At 32.9% G+C, this 20690-nt stretch overlaps 2 protein-coding genes across 2 annotated transcripts; one reads left to right on the plus strand and one right to left on the minus strand.

Annotated features, from left to right (window-relative positions):
• Window positions 1-2912: 2912 nt before the first annotated feature.
• On the minus strand, window positions 2913-8554 carry tyw3 (tRNA-yW synthesizing protein 3 homolog (S. cerevisiae)). Its single transcript, XM_056472873.1, has 6 exons — window positions 8274-8554; window positions 6824-6904; window positions 6381-6479; window positions 6216-6287; window positions 5993-6126; window positions 2913-3673 (listed from the first exon to the last, which is right to left on the minus strand). Exons 1-6 carry the CDS (start codon window positions 8442-8444, stop codon window positions 3472-3474), a joined length of 759 nt encoding a protein of 252 aa, XP_056328848.1. The 5' UTR covers window positions 8445-8554; the 3' UTR covers window positions 2913-3471.
• A 40-nt stretch (window positions 8555-8594) lies between these two features.
• Window positions 8595-20387, plus strand: cryz (crystallin, zeta (quinone reductase)). Its single transcript, XM_056472880.1, has 9 exons — window positions 8595-8649; window positions 8795-8953; window positions 9784-9936; window positions 10016-10179; window positions 11541-11592; window positions 13571-13720; window positions 15768-15869; window positions 15952-16047; window positions 19671-20387. The coding sequence occupies exons 2-9, from the start codon at window positions 8846-8848 to the stop codon at window positions 19830-19832; spliced, it is 987 nt and encodes a 328-aa protein (XP_056328855.1). The 5' UTR covers window positions 8595-8649; window positions 8795-8845; the 3' UTR covers window positions 19833-20387.
• Window positions 20388-20690: the final 303 nt, after the last annotated feature.

Genomic DNA, 20690 nt, shown 5'->3' on the forward strand with positions numbered 1-20690 from the left:
AGATTATGGAGGACACCATGCTATTAGAAACCTTAAGTGCAGCAGTAACTTAAGTAACCTTGGCCAGATCTGTGCCTTGCCACAATTCTGTCTCTGAGCTCTTCAGGCATGTTCCTTTGACCTCATGATTCTCATTTGCTGTCATGCATTGTCAGCTGTAAGCTCTTATATAGACAGGTGTGTGGCTTTCCTATTCAAGTACAGTCAGTATAATCAAACACAGCTGGACTCGAGGAAGGTGTAGAAGCATCTCAAGGATGATCAGAAGAAATGGACAGCACCTGAGTTAAATATATGAGTGTCACAGCAAAGAATCTGAATACTTATGACCATGTGATATTTCAGTTAGTTTTTAATAAATCTGCAAAAATGTCAACAATTCGGTTTTTCTGTCAATATGGTGTGCTGTGTGTACATTAATGAGAAAAAAAAAATTAACAAATGATTTTAGCAAATGGCTGCAATTAAACAAAGAGTGAAAAATTTAAAGGGGTCTGAATACTTTCCGTGCCCTCTCTCTCTCTCTCTCTCTCTCTCTCTCTCTCTCTCTCTCTCTCTCTCTCTCTCTCTCTCTCTCTCTCTCTATATATATGTGTGTGTGTGTGTGTGTGTGTGCGTGCGTGCGTGCGTGTGTGTGTGTGTCATTTAAATTTTTTTTACATTTGTCAGCAGTGTTTATCATGTTTATCATCAAAAATACATGTCAGAATAAGTTTAAGCTTTATTTTTACATAAATGAGCATTATTTCACCCAAAACAAAGCGTATTTGAAATATTCAATATACACTTGCATTGATTGATTTGATTTTCATGTATATAAAATTCCCCTTTTGTAAATAAAGTTTAGTTTATTGATAACCTTTGATAAAATATTTTTTCTTTGTAGTATATGTGATTTCTTTGTAGCAAATATGTAAAGAATTGACCTAACTTGAGTCATATTAATAGGGCATATGATGGAAACATAGTGAAAATCAAAACATAGATAATTTAAAGCATTAATAAACCATTTTTCATAAAAGTGCAGTATTTTCTTTGGAGTCAGTAACTGGACGCACCATACATTCATTGAAGACAGCTGAGATTGGTACTTACTGGTGTCTTTAAAAAGGTGCATTTACTCCATCTACTGGTGAACTGTTGAATACATTCTTAAAGATCACAGTCTGCTTCACACCATAAAACAACACACACTCCTTGCTTGAAAGCAAACGTCTTTTAACATCTAGTCTATTTGAACTATTTGTAAAGTGTCTGTTCAATTGGGTCTGATACGTTTTAAAGAATTTGTTTAATTCCAAGGTGTTAATATCTTTCACTGATTCTTGAGAAGTGGGAGAAAACTATATATACATATCTTATTTACTACTAATCTAAGCTTTGATACAACCTCCCAGCTTCTCTGTCTCTCCTCTTTTTAAAATAAATTCTTAACTTAGCTGAAAAACTTGCATTTTGATGTGACCAACAATTTTTAAGCAAATGTAAAATATTAAAATGAATCATCAAAATATTCATCTGACAGTGGTGACGAAAACTTTGAATCCATCCTACTATATATACTAAAACAATCAACACAAACAGTATGTTATTGTTTCAAAAGTTCTTGAGTTTCACATGTAAGTTTTTTGTCAAGATTTAGATAGAAATACCTAAGAATATCTGAGGGTGTTATAGACAATAGAAATTAAACTCTTAATTCTTTATCTGAGTAAAATTGTATATTTTAGATTTATTTAAAGAATAGGAAAATGTCAACATCAACATCTTAAAGTAATGACAAGATATTTCATAGATTCCCTTTTAAGATTTCAGAAATTGAGTTTAGTTTTATTTTACTGAACTTTTCAATACTCAACACTGTAAAAAATATTTTAAATTTACAGTAAATTACTGGCTAATAATTGCATTGCTTTCACAGAAAGGTACTGTATGTAAATTCACAGTAAATTACTGTGTGGAAATTTGTATATAATTTATATACAATATAATATAATGTAACTTCACAGAAATTAAGTTTTAACAGTTATTCATGTGAGAAAGTCGTTTAAAACTCAAATCTGTAGTTTATTTATAAAGGTGGTGCGTGTTTTAAAATGTTTTTTTTTTTTTTTTTTGAAAATTCAGAGATGTGACTTCCAGGTGATGACGGGTACCCAATATTCATGAATCTGTCTAAAGTAGACTTTCCTCGGCTAGTCATTCTGACATTTACCTTGACTTGGAAATCATTTTGGCTGTGTTTAACAGTCTTTAGTTTCGTGAATCAATTCATTTTGCTCCAGCTTATTACGCTTTGTCTAAGCACAAAGTGAAAATTATTTCATATTTCTGTTAACCTTATAAAATTAAATACAGTAACTTAAATTTTGTACAGTACAGTAAACAATTAACTCTGCAACAGTACCTAAAATAGATTATAACCGTTTAGTAATTCATTTCCCATACATTTTGAGACCTTATAACCACTTTGTTAAAAAAAAAAACTAATCTAAAAAACTAAAACATTATTCATTTACTGAATAAAAATCTATTAAATATAGCTAATTTATAAGGTTAGCGTCAATAGAGCTGCATAAATAATGGTGCTGCCTTGGTTACTGCAGTAAACAAAGCAGCATGATGTCAAATCAAGCAGGATTTTATTGATTTCATAAACTACAGAGCAGCCTGATGTTTGCAGATTTAATTCAGGCAAACTTCAGCATACAACCATGCATTGCATAATCAAAAATGATATAAAATTTAATACCTTGCAAAATAGCATTTAAGGTTTTTTTTAATACTTTGTAAGTCCCCACAGACACCCTGGAGTAAATAATGAGGACATTTTTAATCTGAAAGTATACTAATCCCATACATAAATCCACTTTAAACCAATATACAGTTTGTGATTTAAAAAAAAGAGATGCTTTGGTGATAAACCCAGTCGGTCTTGTCTTTATTAAAAACATGAAAGCATTGAATGAAACTGTACATCTGCTTCATTTTGCTTTTGATTTCTCGTGGCAGAGAGAGCGGACTGTTAATGAGCCAAGTCGCCCAAATGAGCCGTTGCAGGACTCGACCCCACAGCGATGCCTTTTAATCCTGAGGAAATGTGCTCCAAACCACACCGCGTTTCACAGCGACGCCTGACAAATTGCTTGTCAGAGATGAATAACACGGCCCATTTCTACATAGCTGTGAGGGACATCGCTGGACAACATCATCTTCCTTCTGCAGCAGCTACAGAACGAAGGTTTGCACACACGAAAGCTTTGAACTGATGGCGTGTTAAACTAAAACAGATTATAAATAATGAGGCATATGAAACGCAGCTATTAAGGAATCAGATGTGCCTTATCAAAAAGGAAGAGTGTTTGATTTACATTTGTCATTAAAAAATGATTGAAGGGATGAACTTAACAGTAAATGGGTGTAATGTGTACTGTTGATAAATCGTAATCAGATGAAGAAAGGGGAGGTTTCCTATGATAAAAACAGTAGATCACAGTCAATTTCCTCTTCTGTGTTTTCGTGATGTTCTTGTGTGTTTTGGGAACTGTCTGTCACCGAGTCGTCCTGTGTTCGTTTCCTTCTCCGTCTGTAGACTGTTTTTTTGTCCGACTCCTCCTTTAAACTGCATTTTTCTTCGTGAGCTTGTAGGGCAGCATGTAGGCACTCTGAGAATCTGTTGCAAATAAAAATCAATACATATAAATGTGACTTTAAAATAAAAACTATAATATACACTTAAAAACACTCATATACACTCAATAATACAATAATATACACTCATAATTGCTGTTTGTTCAAACTACTTATTTAAAATGAGCTGAAGTGAAGTTTCATAAACTAATTTCGAGAGGAGCACGTGATATGATTGAGCACGTCTGGCCACTCATCTGTAATCAGTAATAATCCAATCAGAGTGATCCTAGTTTACTATAAATGGATCATTTTCTCCCTACTGTTCTAACTTCATTTGGAAGAATCCCCCCTTCCACCCCATCTCCTCCTTTTTCTCCCTTTTCTAAAGGGGGAGCTCTCGAGACCTACCTGATCTCGGATCTCCTGACATGCTTATCGACCGGCCGGGAGCCCTGGGCTTAAATATCTCCGAGTTCAGGGTTCTCTCCCGGGACAGCATGCCAAACCTGCTTTATACGCCAAGCATATCTAAGTGGGAACTCTTGAAACAACAATTATTTTGTTTTTGTGGGGACAACGTATTTGTTTTATGTTTAATCCACTTAAATTTGTAAAAGCTAATACGTTAGCTTCATTTCTTTATGTTGTTTCAATATTTTCAAATGTTAATTCAGGGGTTCTCAACTTTTTCACTTCGGGGCCCACTTTCTCCGATCAATTTTTGAAGGCCCACCTGTCTGACAATTTCTCATGCTCATTTTTGCTAAATGCTCATTATATATATAGTTAGTCTGATAATATTTTTTCTTCTGGACAGTCTTATTTGTTTTATTTTGGCTAAAATAAAAGCAGTTTTGAATTTATGAACCATTTTAAGGTCAATTATTAGCACATTTAAGCCATATTTTTTTTTCGACTGTCTACAGAACAAACCATTGTTATACAATAACTTGCCTAATTACCCTAACATGCCTAGTTAACCTAGTTAAGCCTTTAAATGTCACTTTAAACTGTATAGAAGTGTCTTGAAAATTATTTAGTAAAATATTATTTACTGTTATCATGGCAAAGATAAAATAAATCAGTTATTAGAAGTAAGTTATTAAAACTATTATGTTTAGAAATGTGTTGAAAAAAATCTTCTCTCCGTTAAACAGAAATTGGGGGAGAAAATAAACAGGGGGGCTAATAACTCTGACTTCAACTGTAATATTCTATATTTGGCTATTGTCAAAAATATATCAGTGCAACAAGACTGCATATAAACTTTTATGCTCCATGGCCACATATAATTATTTTTGTTATATCGATTAAGGGGATTATAGCCATATTAATATTGTTTTAAAAATATTTACTTGTAACAAAATGTATGTAAAGTAAATTCAAATAAATAACTAAAAACATTGAAATAAAATAAATATCGGTCAAAATGAAATATTAAAAAAAAAGGGGATTTTATTTCAGCTTGTTTCAAAGGCAACATTCAGCCTCAAGTTAATAAATGTGAAAATAAAAAGATCAGGATTAATATAATTAACAAAAATTAAACTAAAAAGGTTCATTAAAATAAACATTGAAATAAAGCTAAATACTTTTAAAATATTTTCAGCTTGAATTTAGTATTAAAGTTAGGGCTGCTCGATTACGGGAAAAATCATAATCACGATTATTTTGGTCATAATTGTAATCACGATTATTCAAAACTATTCATTATTTAAAAATTATTCAAAAAAGTTGAAGTCAAAAAGATTAGCCCTCCTGTGAATTTTTTAATATAAATATTTCCCAAATTATGTTAAACAGAGCAAGGAATTTTCACAGTATTTCCTAAAATATTTTGTCTTCTGAAGAAAGTCTTATTTGTTTTATCTTGGCTAGAATAAAAGCAGGTTGAAATGTATTTAAGCAATATATTTTTTGATTGTCTGCAGAAGAAACTACAATAATACAATGACTTGCCTAATTACCTTAATTAAGCTTTTGAATCACAAAATGGGAGAGATTTGGATCCTATTTTAACGTCAGGAAATTAGAAAAAAAAAGACTTATTGTCTTTATATTACTCCAGTATGACTTTGGACAAACTATATCTACACATAGTTCTGTCCAAACAGCTTACAAAAGATAATTTTCATCATAGGTGCCCTTTAAAATAACTAAAACTAAAGAAAAGCTAATAAAAACACTCTAAAATTTAAAACAATACACATTTTATATATAGCGGTGTTGTTTTAGTATTATGGGGATAGTTATTATTATTTAAATATTATAACATATAAATTAATTATGAAAAGAAAAAACCTTTGAACTCTGCTGATGTGTCAACCAGCAGGAGAAAATGCCTCATAATCCAACCTACCTCTGTATCCTTTTTAGATTTTCTTCCATCTTCTGGTTAGCAACTCCGACAAGGAAGTCGAGGTACTGATCAGTGACGAAGACGTGACTCCTGTGGCTCAGAGGAACCTCTAGACAGTGTGTGCTGCGCACGGCCTAAACAACAAACATATTAATAACAAACACTGATTATTTCAGAACTCAAAAGAGCAACAACGGAACTCTAACTTAAAAATCTCTCTCACCATGATGATCTTGCCTTTCTTTCCCACAGTTATACCAGAATTCCTAAAGCCTGAGTTTATTGCGACAGTGTGCTGCGAAACAAACCATGAAAAGCAAGTCATTGCTTTGTTCCGCTTTAAATATCAAGCATGGAGAGTTTCATTCTAACTCAATATGACAGTCACCAGTAGTTGTGCGTCGTCAAGCTGTTTACACTGAACGTGAAGCACAAACGGCTCAAACTTGAATGTAGCGTCTCCGACAGATTTCTCCAAACCTCTGACCTGTTCCAGAAACACACAATGCTTCAATATCAACTCTTGTTATTATTGTGTATTCATTAAATGACTTTAAAGAGACACGTTAACTCAAAAATAAACATTTACTCACCCTTGAGTGGTTTCAAACTTTTAAGAGTTCCTTTTTTCTGTTGAACACAAAAGAAGATATTTTGAAGAATGTTGGAGACCAAGTCAATGGTTAACAGTTTCCAACATTTATCACAAAAGTATTTTGTGTTCAACAGATGAAAGAATCTCAAACGGGTTTGGATCAAGTGAAGGGTGAGTAAACGGTGACAGAATGTTCATTTTTGGGTGAACTATCTATGTAATACTATATTTCTCACCACATCTTCCCTTTGGCATTTCTGATGGGTGACAAATAACCAGGAACAGTTTTGCTTTTGCACATCAGGACAATCTGAAACCTTAGAAGAAAACAAGCGTGATTATGATATGCAACAGGCGCATAAACTTCTTGAATCTTTTAATGTGAGGCAATGTCCCTGTAGCAAGACAATTGGCATATTCTATGATTTTTGCTTTTCTCCCCTTCCACAAGTATATCATAAATTAAGTAACTGTTTCAAGCAGAAATAGTCAAAATGCATCCTGTAAAAGCTGTTTTAAAATTGGACATTGCATTACAAAAGCTTTTAACAAGCTCCTCCACCTAGTGGGTGGTGTGTTTCAGATTTGAATTCACCTACACTGCATGTCTTTGGACTTGAGGGGAAAACCGGAGGAAACCCACGCCAACATGGGGAGAACATGCAAACTCCACACAGAAATGCCAACTGACCCAGCCGAAGCTCAAACCAGCGACCTTGCTGTGAGGTGATTGTGCTACCCGCATACCTAATGAACTTGCTCGTTTAATGAAATGCCACTTGTCATTCGAAGCAATTGTTTAAAAAACTACTAAAGTTTTTAGTTGAAGACAAAAGCATTAACGACCTTAAATGTAGTAACAAAAATATAAGAAATGTGTTTCAGACAAGGAAAAGAATCACTCTGAGGGGAACATTTCTTTGAATTCTCTAATAGATAAAATTTACCTTACCTTACAGATTTTGTGTTCCCAACAGAGCTAAAGAATTCCACTTAAAAGTGTTATACAATATCTACCCAACAAACAAGAAATTCTCTACATTTGGTAATTCTAATTGAAACTGGGTCTTTTGTAACTCAAGTATCGAATCGACTGAGTATCTTTTTGTCAAACACCCACATGTTAAAGTGTTTTGGTATGATTTATCAGGGGTTTTTTTTTTCTTACATCAAAATGTAAACTTAACATTGATTGATTTTCCATGTGTGATATGTCACTTTTCTCATGACAAACATAACATGGAAATTATAGGCAATTTATTTATTTTAATGGACAAATATATAAATTTTCTTCATCATTACGGAATTTGCTGAATATTCTTTGTGACTTAAATTGTTTAATTACTACATTACAAAATGTTTGTAGAAAAAAGTGTAAAAAAATTATAAGGACTTTTTAAATATTATTTAATTTGATAGTTTTGCCTCTGTACCCTGTTTTTAATATTTATTTTAGCAGTATTTATTTACTTTTATTTAAATTTCTTTTTTCCTTGTCTATTATTGTACTTGATGTCATCCAATGCTATGGTTCTTAATATGATTGTCTTGTTAAGACGGTTAGTTTATTAAGTAACCGGTCTGCTTAGCACATGTCCGTTTCCCAAAACTTGCAGCAAGTGTAAACATGGGTGAAAAATAAGGATAACATCTACACAACAGTATTTCAATATTTCTTAACCTTACCGCATCAAAAAGAATGATTCTTCCGGAGCAAGAACTTGTGGTAAAATAGCGTTCCTGACTGTTAATAAAGGAGACGACATGAGAGATGTCTTCATCCACACTGCCCTTCTTACTGAAATCACACTTGTTAAGACACTGATTCTTCCATTGCTGAAATGTATCGCCGTCCATTTTTTTTTAAACTACTGATTATTTGTATCGCTGCCGATGTTTGCAACAACTAAGTAATTCATTCAGGTTACTAAATAAGAATTTGTTTGCTAGAATCCTTGTATCGCGTGCTTTTGAGTACACCAGTACGGTGGCCGAAAGCTGACAAAACTCTTTCATACGGAAGCGAGACGCTGCAGCCAGTCAGCTGCTACCTGCGTGAGAAGTTAGTATTAGCTTATATTATATATTTACTTAGTCTTCTTTCTTTTCACGATATGAGTTATGTTATAATATAAGAAATAACGTTAAAGGAATGTTATGAAGTTTTGACTATTCAATAGGTCACTGCTGTTTTTTCCACTGTGCAGGAATCAAAGTTCAGTTTGCTTTGGCTGTTTATTTGTTGTGCAGAGACCACCATGGCCACATCTAAATTAATGAGAGCTGTCAGAGTGTCCGAGTTTGGTGGCTCTTCTGTTTTAAAGCTGTTCTCAGACCTGCCTGTGCCAAGTCCTGGCCAGAAACAGGTTGGTCTCCTAAAAATATCTTGAATTTGTGATTTCAGAATGTCTTGAATTCAGTTCTGTTTTCTTACATAAAAGCTAATTGGAATTAATTGATATCACCATAACACACTTTTGTTTTATTGTTGTAACAGTATAATTTTACAAACATGGAGAGATTTTTCTGGCAAATTCACATATTTAAAATGTATGGTTAACAGAAAACTCACATTTTTATTTAACCGTCATGTACTTGCAAGCACTTGAGACTGCATGCATTAACTATGTTTATATGTGAATTAAAGCCTAAACTAAATCTGTTAGTAGACCGGAATTTGGATTGCATTTACACTGCTTTTGTCGATGCTAACTTTCCCGATTGAATGTAAAATCTTGAGTTAATTAACTATAGATTTAACTCTATAATAGAATCTAGTCATAGATAGAGATATAGAATAGTTAGTTATTGAGGTAAATTCACACATCCTTAATAGAGTTTCTTCTTAATGATAAAATTTACGAAAAGTATTTCTTGCAAATTCTGAGTAGTAAAATCATATTAGCAGCCATTGACTATCAAAGTACAACATTATTCTTAGCCAAATAAATAGTGCTAATGTTGTTTTTAAGTTATACTTAAGTTGTCACTGAAAAAATGTGCAAAAATAAAACCAACTTTACCTCAATTGGTTAATTTTATACGTCAACACTTGCTGTGTTTTCCATAACTGAAAAGTCAAGGGATGTTTGTTACTGTGTTTTAAAAATGACCCAATTTATTCTTTTTCCTATTAGAAGTGAATTTACTGGATCACAATATTAGCTTACTGCTAAGACACTTTCTGCTATTATAGGTGCTAATTCGAGTCCATGCGTGTGGTGTAAACCCAGTGGAAACATACATCCGCTCTGGAACTTATGCTCGGAAACCCAGTTTACCCTATACACCAGGATCAGATGTCTCTGGTGTGGTTGAAGCTGTTGGTGAAGGTGTTTGCCTCCTACAGGTGCTGAAAACTTTTATTTTTTTAGGGGTTTTACTTCTGACACTGGCCAAATAAATTGAAATCTTTTCTGTTTTTACAGGCAGGTGACAGAGTCTTCACCACAGGCACAATGACTGGAGGATACGCTGAGTATACGGTGGCCTCAGAGGACACTGTTCACAAGCTGCCCGATTCCTTAGACTACAGTCATGGTGCAGCAATGGGAGTTCCGTATTTCACTGCTTACCGGGCACTAGTTCACAAGTAAGTAAATTGTGGTCATTACATTTACATGCATTCATTTAGCAGATGCTTTTATCCAAAGTATCTTAGGATAAAAGAAGCACTTTAAATCACCAAAAAGCAGCAAAACAGATGCCAAGACACATTTGGTTAGTTAGTTCAGCTGTTTTTTTTTTATAAATACACATTCGTGTTGTCACTATTACCACTTTCAAGGTAGACCACAGTCAACCACATGTTCTGATGGTTAGTATTAGCGTATCAAATTTACATTATCATTAAATCTGTATTATCGATTATTGCACTTTTGAAAACTGTATATCCTTTAACATTGCAATACAGTGTGTGTATTATTTATATATATATATATATATATATGTATATGTATATGTATCCGATACTTCTATATACATAAAAAAAGAATCAAGAAGAGTGAAGAAACAGATCCAGGATGTTCCTTACTTTTTATTTAATTCACCTTATTTTAACATTCAGCAACTCGAACAGCAGCTTGAACAGTCAAGTAATAAATAACATTTCTAGTTTTTTTACAATTCTTTACTTTTGGACTTCAGTGCAACAGTAAATATAAAAAAAATCTAATATAAAAACAAGATATATATATTATATTATATTTTTTATTTTTATTTTTATTTTTTTACACACACTTAAAGTAGGTAAAATTGCACACCCTTTTGGCTTTTATAAAGCAGCTTTATGCAGTTTTGTGAAAACAAGGTATACATGGATCCCTGTAAGGTAGTTTTCCAAGTGCAGGCTTGGCAAACAAACCTTGAATGAGAAAATCAACGGTTCCTATTGGATAACAACACGTACACAAAAGGATAAAAACATAAATAAACAAATCCAAAATGCACAGATATTTGTTTATGTTGTTTGCACATTTTATTTGCTAACAGCACAGCGATCTGTCAATGGTTAAAATCATGTAGAGTGAACTAGGCTTAAGCAGGGTTTTATTCTATAATAATAATAATCATCTGGATGTACCTCATGCCACTTTTTACATGGCTACTTGCCAAAAATGTAAAAATTAGACACAATACATTGTTCTGAGCTGTAATATAACATTAAGTCTTTATTTAAAGCAAAGCTGACAGAAACGAAAACAGCTGAATGGATCAAACACTAACCTACATATTATTCAGTCACACGATGGCCCCAAAAATAAAAAAACAATTAAAAACTGACAGGCATATAAATATGAACATATGGATGTGTATTCACCGACAGTCAAGATGATTTGAAGTACCTGGATAAGCCTGTGAGCTTCAGTGTTTGCTGAGAATCTGAGAATGACATAATTTAAAATGCTGTGACTGGCCAATCAGAATTTAAGGATTGTATTGTTTGCTATACAGGGCCCATGCCAAGCCAGGAGAGACGGTTCTTATTCACGGAGCCAGCGGTGGGGTAAGAAGTTTAAAAATGTACATTAATGGAATAGTTCTTCCAAAAAATAGAAATTTGCTGTTCATTTACTTTACATCTAAGATCCATGATGACTTTGGTAAAACTATTAATTTGTGCAAGAAACTGAAGATTGTTTACAAGATTATTATCTTTTTTACAACATTATTATCTGTAGACTCCTCAAACTTTCCTAAGAGTGTTTGCAAAAACATGAGCTTATTGGTTCATACTCATGCCAATCATGGATGCTACAGCTTGTATAAAAAAGTGACAGAGAACATTAGCTTGCATGTCAGTTTGTCATGTGTCATCATACACAGAAAGCTTGCTGTTCAGACTGTTGTAAAAACACTTAGATACTTTTGGTTACTTTTAAAAGTAATAGATTACAATCTTGAGTCACTTTAAAAAGTAACAGTGTAACCAAATGTGTTATTATTTACCTATCAAGGAAGGTAATGTCAAAGTATGTGTTTTGTTATTTTGCATTATTTTAACATAATCTTTAAGATTGTAATATATTACTTTTAAAAGTAGCTTTATTCAACACTGTTGCTGAGGCTGTGGATTAAAGATAGCGATGTTGTAAATAATGTTTAATTTTTTGCACAGATTAATCGTTTCACTTCATAAGACCTTCATTAGACCGCTGTGTGCATGCGTGCGTGTGTGTGTGTTTTAAATAGGTCCATGATAAAAAAAATATTTTTGATTTGATTTTATTTGACAATTTTAACAAAAATATACAATTAGGTCCAGTTAGACTAATTCATACATATTTTGAAAACTGTCAAGGATAAAAACACAAAAAAGCCACAGGCTTATTTACATTGTGGTCCTCTATATTTTTAAAAAATGAACGAGCAAATCATAAACTGAGTGCAAACATCATCAGCTCAGCAGCTCGGCACAACGAAATCCTCAACTTCAACTATAAAACAACCACTTTTTAATTTCCCTTCTAAAAACACTCTTAATTTGAATCTCTTTAAAAATCGTAGGCAAAAAATTCCAAGCAACAGAGCTAGTACACAAAAAAGAATTTCTACCTGATTCACTCTTAAATCTATAAGGATAAATATCCCTGCTACGTGCTCTTGTAGAATGACAGTGTACCTCACTAACTAAGACATAATAATTAAGAAAATATTTTGGGACCATTTTCTTTAAAATCTTAAACACCATCACTAGTTTTAGAAATGTTACCCTTTTATCAACTTTTTAAAAATTGCTTTGACTATAATGTTCAATATTTAAATGTGTTAGTGGAGGTACTTTTATGACAATTCTACACAACTTATTTTGGGCCGTCTGCAATTTAATCTTCATTTTATTTAGAACTACCACTATACCAAAAAGCTGCTGCATAGTCAAAGTATGGCTGCGCTAATGCACTAGCTAATATTTTTTAATTTTAGGTATTTAGAAGCTCTGCCTGTCTTGCTAAACTTAATTTTAGAACAAATTTTTGAATGGACTATCACAGCCATCTTTTCACCTGTCAAATAACTATCTAAAATGCAACCTGAATATTTAACTTCATGTTTTGGCGTAATAATTTGATCCCCTACTTTTATCTCTGACTTGACACATTTTCTTAGTTTCACAGCTGAACCAAATAAAACAAATTCAGTTTTACCCAAATGTAAGGACAATTTATTGAGGCGAAACCATTTAAAGACTTCCTCAGTTTGTTTACATATTTCATTTTCAATAAATCCCCTCCTCTCATAAGACACTACAATTGCTGCATCAAAATTGAGCTTTTTAAAATGAGCTAAAATCTTCTTTAATTTTCTGAAGGGGAAAAACACAGACATCTTTGTTGGCCTGAGGGTAAATAATTTAACAAAAAAGTTTCATCAGCAAGTATTTATCACTTTAAATGTGTGACATTTCAAAAACAATTTGTATGTATTGGTATTATGGACGCATGTTTTTTCCTTGAAGTCTTGAATGAATATTTCTTGTTTTGTAGGTAGGCATTGCAGCGTGTCAGATCGCAAGAGCATTTGGTCTTAAAGTCCTGGGTACAGCAGGTACTCCTGAAGGGATGAAGCTGGTGCTCAGCAATGGAGCTCATCTTGCTTTCAACCACAGAGAAAAAGACTACTTGCAGAAAATTAAGGTTTTAATACTCTCTTGGTATGGTTTTAGTACAGTAAATTACAGTTAAAGTCAAAATTATAATCTCTTCGGTGAATTTTCTTTTCTTTTTTAATATTTCCCAAATTATGTTTAAAAAGGCAAGAAATTTTCCATACTATTTCCTGTAATATAGTCTTATTTATTTTTATTTCAGCTTGAATACAATCAGATTTTTAAAAAAAAACTATTTTAAGAGCAACATTATTAGACCCCTTAAGCAAAAAAAATTATTTCTATTGCCTACAAAACAAACCGCAGTGACGACTTGCCTAATTACACTAACGTTCCTAATAAAATATTATTCACTGTCATCACGGCAAAGATAAAATAAATCAGTTATTCAAAATTAGTTATTAAAAATATCATGTTTAAATATGTGTTGAAAAAATCTCCAGAAGTTGGGGGGAAAATATACAGGGGGGGCTAATAATTCAGGAGGGATAATAATTGTTTAACTGTAAATATGTCAACTATTTATGGGCTTAGATTTTACATACATAAACTTATTTAACGCTGATATTTTTTTGTAAAATTGTACATTCAAAAGTTTAAAGACAGTGTCATTTTAAAAATAATGTTTGAAAAGCTCATCAGGGGTCTGTTCTTCTGTGCTTACAATGATCCTGGATCTTTTAATCTTGATAATTGATCTCTGATTAATTTGGTTCTTCAAACAAGTTTGCGAATTTGTTTAGTATATCTGGATGAATTGATCTTAGATCACTGCGTGTGCTCCTGTTTGTTGTGGCTAGGGTTAGTCTGGCGGTAAGACAACAGTATTCATCATCGAATACATTTTTTATATCACCATGTGTGCAAAATGACATGAAATTTGTAGTAAATGAAATGGTTTGTGAAATGATTAATTTAAAATAACTTTCTACATTTGTTATATAGGCTATTTGTACAGGCTTTACACATTTGTGTCAAGAGTATAGTGTTTAGCAAGTTATTTAGTTTTACCTTCAGTGCAGATTTTTCTCATGACCATATTCAAGTTTCTTAATCTCTTAATTTAAATCCATTTCATTTGCATCAAAAAGCTTTTTTTATATTTGAGAAATGTCCCCATTTCTAGCACTGCTTCAAATAATCCGCATATTAGCTGTCAATGTTGCGTGTGAATGACTCCTGTAAATTATATAATTATTCCTTCACAAAAAAAAATCTCAATGAGAATTTTTTCCATGCATGTTTATTACCATACTCTCAGAAATTGTACTAAATCTGGGTTGATACAGTTTCAAAGTACATGTTTGTACCTAAAAGGTCCATATTGATTTCCTAAAAGTATATATTAGTATCTAGAGTCACATAAAAAAATTGAGAAATGTTCTCTTTTAATCCCTTGAAATGTACCACCCCTGTTTTTGTACTTTTATTTTGAAGTTTTAAACTATTTTAAAGATTTCAGATTTTTTTTTATTCTTTAAAATAATTGTACAATATTGTTATTTTACCAGTTTAATATACTACCATTGTAAGAAAATATCAGCAGTTGGTACATAAATTCCAATATCACCTTTACTTGAAATGGCAATTAGATGAAATCTAATACTGTTTTTGATCTTATAAGATCAAAATAAATGATCTTATAAGCTTACAGACTAATCTTTTACTTAGACATTATTTAATCCAAATCCATAGTAATCACGTATGAAGAGCGGACCACAGTTCTACATGCATGTTTTCTAAAATAATAAAAATGAAACTGCAATATGTAGAAGCTTTACTAACATTAAAAGTGTTTTATTTTGTATAGATTTTTAAATGTTATTTGCTCTTTTCGCATCAATGCTGAATTTTCTGCAAATTACTGCAGTCTTTTACAAATTGTGGTAGATCATACAGTAAATATCTTTGTCACTTTTGTTTGACCCTAAACATTCGAATACATCTAATCCGATTTAACAGATTATCTGTAATGTCATCTTTTTAGTAAAACCTTCACTGTCACAGTGCTTGCTTGCCAGTAGTTTGTGATAATAAGAATTCATTTTTCAAAATATCGGATTTGGTGTTTTTAGGATACGACCAATGGACTAGGCGTGAATGTGATCATAGAGATGTTGTCCAACGTCAACCTGAGTAATGATCTTCAGTTGCTTGATGTCGGTGGCAGAGTAATCGTAAGTACAACGTTTTGGTTTCATAGTTGTTTGTTTATATGCTGTGGAGTGATTATGTTTTCATCATCTTGTTCTTTTGCAGATTGTTGGCTCTAGAGGCCCTATTGAGATCAATCCCAGAGATACCATGATGAAAGAATCCAGCGTCATTGGTGTGGCTTTGCACTTTGCAACTAAGGTACAGTGACGTTTCATTTGAAACATTTTACTACTTTTCAATGTTAATCTTGCTGATCTGCATGAAAATAATGCATTTTTCCTGTTATTGTTTATAATAATTAAGATTTCTTTTAAGTTTGTTAGGCTCACAAGAATAATTTATTTGATCAAAAATGTAGTCCAACAGTAATATTGTGAATATCTATCATTTAAATATTTGGAATGGAAATATTTAAAAATGTTTATTCAATTGATGCAAATAAGCATCATTACTGCTGTCTTCGGTGTCACACGATGCTTCAGATATGATTATAATTTGTTAGGGATAAACTATATCCAGGAGGTTGTTATCGAAGAATAACGCCCATCAGACTTATTGGCAGAGCAAAACTCTGCTCTGCTCCCATTGATCCTCCTCCTCCCTCTTTGCATCTGGTCTATTGGGATGCTTTTGATCCAATTGCTCTATAATCACTGAAAAATGTAATTGCTAATACTAAACTTTCCTTCTGTCCCAACCCAATCTCTATCTTTCCATTTTACTCTAAGATTGTAGAAAAAATTATACTTGATCAATTGCACTCTTTTTTTAAAAAGCAACTCTATCACTGAAATCTTTCAGTCTGGGTTCAAAATGGCTCATAGCACTGAAAGGCCCTTCTCAGAGTACTTAATGATATCCTGCTAGCTACTGACTCGATTTTGTGGTCCTGGTTCTTCTTGATCTGTCTGCAACATTTGATACAGTTGACCACTATTCTGCTGTCCAAATTATAGTCAGATGTGGGCTTGAAAGGCACAGTCCTTAAGTGGTTTAAGTCTTTTCTATCTGATAGAAAATTTTCAGTTAAATTAGGTAACTTCTCATCCTCATATGCTGATCGCACTTGTGACCTCCTTCAAGGCTCAGTATTAGCTTCCTCACTTTTTTCAATATATATTCTTCCGCTAGGGGCCATTGAAGTCCTGAGGTGTCTTTCCATTTCTATGCTGATGACACCCAGATTTACTTGCCTATTAAGAGGAATGACCCTCTCGCTCTTATTACCTTACTAAGGTGCTTAGATGTGATTAAAATCTGGCTATCCCACACTTTTTTAAAATTAAATGATAACTTACCAGAACTGTCTCCACCACTGCTGCTATCAAATTCTCATGGTCACTAAAACCCATCTCATCTTCTCTTTCATCTGCAGGAAGAGCCAGTTCTGTCCTTTTCCTCTTTCACTTACCGTAGAACATGGTGGTGCTCACTAATAAACTGTTCCCTGTATTTATATATAATCAAAAGTATTGCCAATAAAATGTGATTTTATCTATAATGCAAATGTCATTACCATATGACTAATCATCATTATATTACTAGCATTCATGTTGTTATTGTTACAACTTAAAAGATCACAGCTGACCTTGCTAGCTAGCTAACCTATTGCAATATTGCACAGTGTTGACATTTGGCAATACATACATTTGATCGATTTACAAAAAAATAATTTGATAAAGAGTTGTGAATATGTCATCATAACTTACTGGAGGTGATGTCTCAGATTTTTTTGTGGATCTGACATGAGTTGATCCTTTGTTTTTATTGACGTTTTCATTTGCATACAGCAACTACTCACAATAAACATCAGTCTGTTAGAAATCGCGCTACAGAAAAACACAGCATGTGATGTGACTTAACCAAAGCACATCATTGGCTAAACTAATCCCTTCTCTTTCCAACAAAAAAAAAATTATAATAAAATTAACGTTGGTCTTAAAGAAACAGTGGCAGGGACATGAACATAAATGTCATGTTGCCATATGGCAACGCCATGCAGTAGAGGTGATTTTCTCAATATTAGATTGTTGTTTTTCAACTCTCAGAATACAGAAAGCTTATTTATTTAGATGATGTATAAATCAGTATGACACTCTTAACTGGTTTTGTGGAACAGGGCCAAGTAGTTAGTATTTTTAGCGGAAATGGATACATTTTTAGCACTTTTTTGTAAAATCATATTCAGTTACAGCTCATTTGAAGAAAGCTTGGCAAGAGGAACTGGCAATTCAGATTAAGACTGATACATGGAAGGAACGCCTCAGTAGAATTCGATCTTGTTCTATTAATTCCAGGCATCAGTTAATTCAATTTAAAGTAATGCTTAGGCTGCACTACTCAATCTAAATTACACAGAATTTTTCCTACCATCTCCCCTACATGTGACCGGTGTAAGTCTGCTGAAGGCTCCCTGACCCACCTCTTTTGGACGTGTCCAAACTTTATGATTTCTGGTGTGACATATTTAAATGGTTTTTTGATATCTATAGTTTTACCTTTACACCCGACCCAGAAATTGCTATATTTGGGTACTCTAGTTCTCTGCTGGATCATAATGTGTCCATACAAAGCACCATAATTTATGGAATGATTATTGCCAAGATTGTCATTCTAAATCTGTGGAAATCAGATTCTGTTCCTCAATTTAAGACATGGTTAACTTATCTTACTCAAATATTGCACATGGAAAGAGTCCGTTATGGAGTTATTGATAATCTTGCTAAGTTTTACAATATATGGCAACCATTTCTTGATCACCTGGACCAATAAAATGCAGATTCTGAGCAGCAGTATAATGCTTAATATGCTCACTACCCCTATTGACTGTCTCTTTGTATTTTCATTGAAACCATTTATATCCCCTAATTGTTTTTTTTTTTAATAATAACTTAATGTTTTTTTTCTTTTAATAATTTTTTTATTATCTATTTTTCTTTATTTTAATGATTATAACCATAATTTTTTGTATTATCATGCTTATTCATTGTATTTTTTATTATTGTTGTGTTGTTTGGTAATTACTGAAAAATGTAAAACTAATAAAAACACTTGTTAAAAAAAAAATCATAATCAGTGATGCATCCTTGTTGAATAACAAGATGAACTTTTACATTCATATCTATATACTTATCTGAACCTGAACAATAAGCAATGTTTCTTTATGAGCAAATCAGCATACAGTATTATGAGTTAATATAATACATGGTTTAAAATGCCAAATATGTTAAAATAAAAATAGTGTTGGGTCGATTGGACGATGGCATCGTTTATTGCCGATAGACATCATGATGCTGAGCTGGCATCGCGATCCTCTCCCCCGCCCCCATTGCAAATTCGCTCGTGAAAAATACACACTTAGGCCCTGTTTACACTAATACGTCTTAGTTTTAAAATGGCATTTTAGAACAAAAACGATCCACATACACACTGGCATTTCGCCTAGCATTTCTGAACAGCATTCTGTCCGCACTATACTGCTGAAAACGCACATAACATTCATAAATAATTAATTCATCGCCGCCTACGAGGATGATGTCATCATCCATTGCGATGTTTCACATTAGTCATCGTACGATGCCAAATCGATCATTTCGCCCATCCCTAAATAGAAAATAACTATGTTTGATTGGAATAATATCTCGCAAAATTACCGTTTTACTGTACATTTGATCTACTAAATGTAGCTTTGATAAGATTAAGAGATTTCACAAACAAAAAAAAGCATCTTTATTTAATCTTAAATAAAACTTCTGACAACCCAGTGACTAATTTTACTTTGCAAAGGACTGATGGGAGAATATAAATGCTGTTTTTCACAGAGCGAAACCTCAGAGTGTGCTGCAGCTCTTTATGCCGGAATGGAGGCAGGCTGGTTGAAACCTGTCATCGGTCCAAAATACACACTTGATAAAGTGGCCCAGGCTCATGAAGACATCATCAACAGCCCTGGAGCCAGTGGAAAGATGATTCTGACCATGTGATGCTCTGTTCCAGTGTATAACACAAATGTATTATCTTTGCATTAACTGCCATATCTGTACTTCAGTGGTACAATTAGACCTGCACAATATATCGAAAAATTGTGATTGCGATAATAGTATATACAATAACAGCATCGCAGAGAAGTAAAAGAAATTAAATTAATTTTATGTGCCAAGCATTTGTGTGCTGCATGAGCATGTTGTTTATTCAATTCTGACCAATCAGATGGGATCTAATGCTGGGACACAAGAGAGGATAACAGCCATTGGAGTCTGAAATTTGAGGTTTTTAGTCATACGATGGGTTTTGAAGTATACATGTTTTCTTTATAGATTTAATTAGCTTAGAAGAATCTATTACCTGTTTATTTTAGTATGATCATTACAATAAATAAATCATTTTTAGTTAGTTATGTCATAAGAATATTGCATATTTTCCCAGTATCGTGCAGCCCTATTTATAGTCAGCTGCATCTTCTCTTTTTTTTGAAGTAAGAACCACATACAGTATTGTACATAAATCAAATAAAGAGACCATCACATAATCGAACATTATTTCATCAAATGTTTTGTGGAAATGATATGGATTTAATGGATATTTATGATTTTCCTAATATAGTAAATATTAAGTGTGAATTCATTATTTGTAATTAATTTATTTCACGCTGATTTGAATGATTATAAAAAGCAATGGAATAATCTTTGACTGCTGATTGACTGTGAGTTTAGGGCCAGCCTCTGACAGATGGAGGAGTGTAAGGTGAACTTGTGTGTGTTCTCGGCAGTAAGGCATCAGTACTGGATACTGTGCCATATTTCTCAGATCAGGTAACACGCTGGATCAACGCATGCTCCATT

The sequence above is a fragment of the Danio aesculapii genome, chromosome 2 (assembly GCF_903798145.1).
Source record: "Danio aesculapii chromosome 2, fDanAes4.1, whole genome shotgun sequence".
NCBI lineage: Eukaryota > Metazoa > Chordata > Actinopteri > Cypriniformes > Danionidae > Danio > Danio aesculapii.